The 8,127-nt window shown below is 47.7% G+C and overlaps 1 protein-coding gene across 1 annotated transcript; it reads right to left on the reverse strand.

Annotated features, from left to right (window-relative positions):
- Positions 1–2,431: 2,431 nt before the first annotated feature.
- LOC145801707 (uncharacterized) lies at positions 2,432–3,738 on the reverse strand. Its single transcript, XM_082893433.1, has 2 exons — positions 3,240–3,738; positions 2,432–2,900 (listed from the first exon to the last, which is right to left on the reverse strand). The coding sequence occupies exons 1-2, from the start codon at positions 3,687–3,689 to the stop codon at positions 2,604–2,606; spliced, it is 747 nt and encodes a 248-aa protein (XP_082749559.1). The 5' UTR covers positions 3,690–3,738; the 3' UTR covers positions 2,432–2,603.
- Positions 3,739–8,127: the final 4,389 nt, after the last annotated feature.

Consider the following 8,127-nt stretch of genomic DNA (forward strand, 5'->3'; position numbering starts at 1 on the left):
TCAGCATAAGTGCCAGAGAATTTGATTGGGCTGACAATACATCTCGCCTGCTCTCCTGCTCGCCAAACTCATTGCATTAACCTAAGTTTTTCAAAAAACAAACCTTTTGAACACTGCGGTGATAAAAACGAAGAGGAAGGAATTTCTCGGGTTTTGCAAAATTTTGATCATTTTGAGAGAAAGGGAGGCGTGCTAAGCCTTTTAATGAGTGAAATCATGCTTGTCGGCGTGAGTACTGAGGAGGATCCTGGCTGGATCCAGATTGGTTCCACACTATCTTCGGCGCGAGCGATTTGTCGCTTTCTTAAAAACTTTCAAAAACAAATGTTTTACGGGGCCCTGTGAAGACTTGTGTGGAATCCCTCTTGAGGTTGCGCAGCCTCGGATCGCTCTCAGTCTCAAGATTCAACCCGTTTGTTTTCCGACTTTGAACCCGTTCAGAACGGTCAGAAAGTTCAACGGTCAAACGTCATGTAAGGCCCACATGGCCAGATCAGAAGCAGCCCTCGACCAGGAGACATCAAAGCCGAATCAAAACGAGTAGATCTCACCAGAAGAAGCTCGTAGAGCAACCATGATGGATTCTTCTGCAAATCAGTGCAATAGCCGTTCTCTTAGACACAGAGAGGCTTCAATTCAAAAAACCATTTGGCATGGACTTGTTACACTTTTACCCTTTGAGAGGTTAGCTGGGCCGAAAACCCGGAAGGGCGGCCCAGGCAAAAGTTAGAGCAAGAGAAGAAGAAAAAAAAAGAAGAGAAAAATACAACAATAAAAGAAAAGAAAAAAAAATGCAAAAAAAAGAAAAAAGAAATAGAAATAGAAAATGAAAAGAAGCTCGCAAGGTCGACAACCCGCATCGGGCGCCTTGGCAAAAATTAGAGCCTGAAAAGTGAAGGTTAAAATACCCAAGTGTACCTTAACCGGAACTACGTGAGGCTTGATTCCCATGTTTAGGATACGTAGGCAACTTCATCATGAAGTCCAGCCCTCAACGCTTTCATAGCGTCTCAATCCATGCAATGGTTTCGATTTCATCCCAAAGTCTAGTCGCCAACGCTTCCAAGGCGACTGTGTCCATATATTTGTTGTGACCGTCTTCGTCATCGCTGTGTCCAAGAGCTCGACCACCGCCAATGAAGACTGTTTGCAGACTGTTGCGGTACCATCCAAACAAGGGGCAACTTTCCGTTGCCATGAGACGTCATTCAAACCAGGGGAAACTTTCCGTTGCCTCCCACCCCCTTCAAACCAGGGGCAATTTTCCATTGCCTCCGATCCGAGGTTGCGCATCTCAAAGAGTAAGTTCCATGTCTGTTGAGCATTGACTGTTTGCAAAAATAGTTTTTGAAAATTTTTACTGAGGCTGACTATTTTCTCGAAAACTATTCCATTTTCCAAAACTGGACCATTGTCTTGGACCCAAAAAGGAAAATTTTCAGTGCTTGCAGCCTGACTCGCATGGTTTTCAAATCAAAAATCGAACAAGTACGTTAATCCGACTCCCATTTTGATCAAAACTGTTTTAGTAGAAAGCAAAAACAAAAAATGGTTAAAATGATGAATTAGGGGCACAGTTGAGTCAGGCGCTCTGTTTCCCCCGTCATCAACGTACTTTCCAAAAGAGCGCTCTACCCGCCAGAAGAAATAGTCGTGAGCTAACGGTGTTGAGCATGAACCCACACCTTTCTATTTATCCATCAATCACCCCGGGGAGGGATGAAAAATGAGAGAATGAAGAATAGAGAGGTGTAAGTTGAGAGAAAAATGAGGAATAGGGTTTTGAGAGAAAATCCGAGCTTGAGAGTCGAATGATGTGAGGATCACAAATCAGACAGGGTGGGAAACAATACCCAGATTGAACTGGCTCCTCATGATCAGAAATCCCCCGTCTTCATTTACGCGTCTGTGTGTCATGTCTCTTTGACTTGACGGTCTCGTCTTTTGTTTTTTAGTCTTTCCCGAGCGTGTCTCGTTATGTTTAGGTCGTGTACCTCTTTGTTTGAGTCCTCCCTGCTGTGTTCAGTTGTAGGCTCGATACCCCAGTTAAGAAAACCCCTTTTCCGAAAGTTAATCATTTATGCTCAGAATGTTGTGCCATTCTCTATATCTGATTGTATTTCAACTCCGGCTAGTTTCACCGCTGCGGTCCGTCTTGTCAGATTGGGCCGTTTGTTCAGAATTTGCTGTATGCAAGATGAACCGAATGCCGTGCTAAGGGCTGTATACAGATTAATCCCCAGTAGAGCAAGGGCTGTGTATCCGGAATCAGGCAGTGAGCTGCTTGGGTTATTTTGCTGTCGGCTGTTTAGTTATCTGATTATTACAATTGCAAGTGTTCAATTTTCAGATAACCAATCAATTTCATTTACATTGAGGTGTAACATGATGGAATGCGATGCAATACATGAGATATGTAAATGTAACACTTTTTAAGCAAAAATCTGTTCATTTCATAATCTTTTTTAGGTACAAAGTTTCGAAGAAAACAAAATCTGCCTGCGGCAGTACAAGGTAATCTAACTACCAAGGAAAAGAGGAAAAGTACAAGAAAGAAGAAAAATAACAAAAATCCGCATCTGTGTCGAGCACTCCAAGGGCCGTCAGTCTGTCCTGGTCCTCTTCCTGGACGAGGGTCCAGGAGCATCATCAGCATCGTCGTCAGAGCCCGAGCTAGAACCGCCTCCGGACTCCTCTTCCGATGACTCGGACTCCGCCTCTGCCTCCGCCTCTGACTCCTCGTCATCATCATCATCCGGGACTGGAGCTCGTGAGCTGCTCCCGACATGAGTGCGCCCCGCCTTGGAGCGGGGGAATACTCGGCCCTCCTCATCTCTCCCCCGGGCAGGGATGGAAGGTCCAGCTGGAGCACCTCCTGCCATGGGAACCTGGAAAGGAGGCTGAAAAAGTACATAAAAGGGAAATGCATCAGTATACTGTAGACAGTTTATCAGTGCAGAATGCAATGCAGAGTACAGTGTATGAATGCCGTGAGCAGTCTATCAGTGCAGAATGCAGTGTATGAGTACAGTATGAGAATGCCGTGAGCAGTTTATCAGTGCAGAATGCAATGTATGGGTACAGTGAGAATGCCGTGAGCAGTTTATCATCGCAGAGTACGGTGCAAAATGCAGTCAGTGTATCAGATACTGTGAGATCAGTGTATCAGGTGTTGTGCCGTGCATCAGATTATGTGAAGCAGTGTATGAATGGTTGAGGCCAGTGTCAGAAGAACATACCGGTATGCTGTAGAGGGCTAGGAGGTCAAATGTCCGCTGAAGCATCCCCATCATCGAGGCATTCATCGCCAACGACTGACGGGTGTACTCAGAAGAAGCCTGCAAAAGTATCAGATGCATCAATATTCTGTGGAATATCAAATAAACTGAAAATGAATGACTATACAAAAGTGCAGTAATACATACCGGAGGTAAGTCGGGGACACCGACGAACTCGTGATCAGCTGGCGGAGGGGCGAAGGGGATCTGATAGGTCGCCCCACCCTGCCCCTGGAAAGTCAGTACAGCGGGCAGGGCGGGCCAGCCAGTCCTCCGTCCTCCCTGAGCTCCGCCCCTGCCACGGACTCGGGCCCTCCTCGCAGCCCCTACTCCAACTCCCGCTCCGGCCCCAGCCGCCGATGTCACAGGCCTGGCCCCCTCCGCTCGACGGCCACCGCTCAGGGGTCGCATCAGGTACGTCTGCACGTACTCCCGATAGTCGCCGGTGCCTCTGAAGTCGGCCTCCTCCCAGCCAATGGTGTAGTCATCCATCTGCTCGCTGGTGAGCCTCTCGGTCTCCCTCATATCCGCAGGAGGGTGAACCGGGACTATCTGCTCAGGTAACCCCAGGGTCTGGCGTAGGAAACGCTTCCCCAGGTACCAAGCCCGACAGACCGGGCCCTCTAGCAAGATCCGGAAACGTGAGGTCTCATCGGCACCGGCAAACCGATCTCGAGTCACAGCTGGCAACGGAGCCCACGGCCGCCAAGTGATCTGAAAGTGACAGACAGTTTGTTATCTACTGTTATTGAAATATACAGTGGGAAAGCGAAGCTTAAATGAACTGCAAGTAAAACATACCTCGGTCGGGGTAATGGTGTCGAAGTATCGGCGGAAAAAGCCGAAAGTCTCTCGCGGCCACCGGGTGCATCTCCCGTCAAAGCGCCGTGAGAAGGGGACGACCAGGGGAGTCTCTGTGACTGGTACGGGGGCAAGCCTAGGAAAGTAGGCGTAAACCCACAGCTGCAAGGTAATACCAGTGCATTTATCAGAAAAAGCAGAATATACAGAATAAAGCAGAAATGGCAAAGCCGTGTGTTGTGCAGTGTACAGTGTGAGCAGTGTACAGTCAGTGTGAAGCAGAATGTATGTGTGTGCCGTGTGTACAGTATACAGCAAGTATAGAGCAGTCTACCGTGTGTGCAGTGTACAGAGTACAGAAAATATCGGACAGAAATGAAAAGAGGAGAAGGAATGTACCTCCCAAGCCCGCCAGTAGCCTCCGAGCAACTGGCCGCTGCCGCGCGAAGCCGAGCTCATGTACCCGTAGAGAGTGGCCAGAGCGGCGCCACCCCAATCATAGTGCAAAATGTCCCTGACGTCCACCAGTGCGCTGAGTAAGCAGAGAGGCACGGTGTTCGCCCGGTCGGCGAAGATGGTCGTCCCGAATAAGAACATCAGGAAGCCGCGGGCGTACCTCTCCACGTCCTCCTGAGTCATCTGCGCCTCCTCCTCCAACACGGGCTGGACCCTAAACTGTACCTCGAACCAGGAGTACCGCACGAAGCCTGGACGAGCAAGAGGTGGGGCCTCCCCCAGTAGATGGACCTGAGCGGCGGTCCACTCATCCATGTCGGTATCGAATGGGATCGGATCACCCCTACCCCGATGCCAGTGAGCATCGAGAAATCGTAAGGGGTCATCGTCATGTCCCCTGCAGCGAAAAAGTGAAACAAATCGGTGGTGTCCCACCATCTCTCCGCCAGAGCAGCAAGGAGAGGTCTGCAGGTGGAAAGCCTAGAGAGTCCTCGGCAGAAGGCGCCAAAGCCCGCCCGGTCCACTATGCGTCGGACCGCGTCAGGGAGCTCATCGTACCACTCCCGAGCGCCAGTGTTCCCATACCCGCGGATGGTATGGGAACCCTCCTATAAACAGAAAATAACAATTGCAAGACAACATTCAAAATACAATTTTGAAAAAGCAGATAAAGCATGTGTGCAAGTTTGTCAGATTCAGACAAATACCGGGTGCCGGTGTGCTTACAGTGAACTACAACGTGTGATGTGTCAGCGTGTTTGGGTGGTTCCGAGCAGATAAAGCATGTGTGCAAGTTTGTCAGATTTAAACAAATACTGGGTGCCGGTGTGCTTACGGTGAAATACGTGTGATGTGTCAGTGTGTTTGGGTGTTTCAGAATAGATATAGCATGTGTGCAAATTTAACAGATTCAGACAAATACTGGGTGCCAGTGTGTATGCAGTGAAATACAGTGAGTGCAGTGTGTTTGAGTGATTCAGGGCTAGTGCAGTGTGTGTGCATGTGTCAGTCTCGAGCAGATGTCAGTTGTATGTATGTTTACAGTCAACTACAGTCTACGGTATATCAAATTCAAGCAGTTAAAGAGTACAGCTAACTATGACAGTTTTGTATCCTACATTGCGGAAAGTAAAGCAGAAGAAAGAAAGTTACCTCGGAAACGCTGAAGGAAAGGTGGGAGGTAGGCTCGCGCAGTAGTAGCTCAGGCGCCACGTGCCTCTCGAAGCTCCGGAACTGACGCAGGCCGTCGGGGAGCAGAACATGGATCGCCGGTCGGTAGGTCGCCGGGTCGAACGGGCGCTCGCTCAACGGTAGGAGCTCGACCCCGGGATCCATCTCGTGGTCCGGGGGAGTCCCGCCACGTGGAATGTCATCCGCCATATCGAAAATGATGAGAAAATGGCCGGAGGAAGGAAAACCGGGCCGGAATACGAAGAGTCAACCGGAAAGTCAACCCCCGAGAAGGTCGAAAATGGCCGGGAAGGCCGGAATGTGAAAAGGCACGGGAATGAAGAGGAAAACGAGGGGAACAAACCCCGAAAAGGCGGGAACGCCAAACGAGGCACCGAAACAAAGATGTGTTCGGTTGAAAATGTCCGAAACGCGAAGAAAATCGCGAATCCGACGACGAAACGGGCGTAGAACGCGAAGAAACGGAGAAACGGGGAAGGAAAAACGCTCTAGAGAGAGAAAGTGAAGGTTTTCGGCGGTGAAGGAAGTGAGGATTAGGGTTTGGGAACCCTATTTTATAACACCCGTGGTGAATTGTCAAAACTGCCCCGACTCAGTAACTTTTTGCCGGTCGGCAATATTTTGTGCCGGCCGGCGGTATTTTGTGCCGATGGATTTATTTTTCAGCCGGTGGACAGCCGGTGGCCTCCCCTTCCGGTCGGTGGTGTTCCCACAACCTTGTTTAGGCCATATGAGAAGTTTTTGGTCTTCATAGCTCAAGAAAGTGCAAGAAAGAGCATCTCCGATGCTCAACCGGCCTCCGTTTTGACCTCAGACTGCGGCTTCCGTGCGTGGCACTCCAATTCATACAAGGTGTATCCTTTTCGTATCCTTTTGACTTTTACAAGATCCAAAAGTTGCCCCATGTGTATCGCATATCAATCGCACTGTTTTGTGCATTTCAAACCGGCGCACTGTTTTGTGCATTTCAAATCGTCGCACTGTTTTGTGCATTTCACACCGGTGCACTGTTTTGTGCATTTCAAACCGTCGCACTGTTTTGTGCAATTCGAATCATCGCACTGTTTTGTGCATTTCAAACCGTCACGCTGTTTTGTGCATTGCATTCTGTTGCGCGGTTTTGCGCATCTCATTACATTTTTACCTGTGTAGACCGCATGTTTGTAATCATTTCTTTATTTGCGTAGACCGCATGTTAATTACATTACCTGCGTAGACCGCATGTTTGTAATCATTTCTTTACTTGCGTAGACCGCATGTTAATTACATTACCTGCGTAGACCGCATGTTTGTAATCATTTCTTTACTTGCGTAGACCGCATGTTAATTACATTACCTGCGTAGACCGCATGTTTATAATCATTTCTTTACCTGCGTAGACCGCATGTTAATTACATTACCTGCGTAGACCGCATGCTTGTAATCATTTCTTTATTTGCGTAGACTGCATGTATTGCTTGCGTAGACCGCATAATTGTTCAATTTCTTTCCTTGCGTAGACCGCATATTAATTGTTCAATTTCTTTACCTGGGTAGACCGCATGTATTGCTTGCGTAGACCGCATAATTGTTCAATTTCTTTCCTTGCGTAGACCGCATATTAATTGTTCAATTTCTTTACCTGCGTAGACCGCATGTATTGCTTGCGTAGACCGCATAATTGTTAAAATTCTTTCCTTGCGTAGACCGCATTATTGTTCAATTTCTCTACCTGAATAGACCGCATGTATTGCTTGCGTAGACCGCATAATTGTTCAATTTCTTTCCTTGCGTAGACCGCATATTAATTGTTCAATTTCTTTACCTGCGTAGACCGCATGTATTGCTTGCGTAGACCGCATAATTGTTCAATTTCTTTCCTTGCGTAGACCGCATATTAATTGTTCAATTTCTTTACCTGCGTAGACCGCATGTATTGCTTGCGTAGACCACATAATTGTTCAATTTCTTTCCTTGCGTAGACCACATATTAATTGTTCAATTTCTTTACCTGCGTAGACCGCATGTATTGCTTGCGTAGACCGCATGTTTGTAATCATTTCTTTACTTGCGTAGATCGCATATTAATTGTTCAATTTCTTTACCTGCGTAGACCGCATGTATTGCGTGCGTAGACCGCATAATTGTTCAATTTCTTTCCTTGCGTAGACCGCATATTAATTGTTCAATTTCTTTACCTGCGTACACCGCATGTATTGCTTGCGTAGACCGCATAATTGTTCAATTTCTTTCCTTGCGTAGACCGCATATTAATTGTTCAATTTCTTTACCTGCGTAGACCGCATAATTGTTCCAATTCTTTCCTTGCGTAGACCGCATTATTGTTCAATTTCTCTACCTGCGTAGACCGCATGTATTGCTTGCGTAGACCGCATAATTGTTCAATTTCTTTCCTTGCGTA

Source organism: Camellia sinensis, chromosome 10 (genome assembly GCF_055761805.1).
Source record: "Camellia sinensis isolate YWXY chromosome 10, ASM5576180v1, whole genome shotgun sequence".
NCBI classification, from domain to species: Eukaryota; Viridiplantae; Streptophyta; class Magnoliopsida; order Ericales; family Theaceae; genus Camellia; species Camellia sinensis.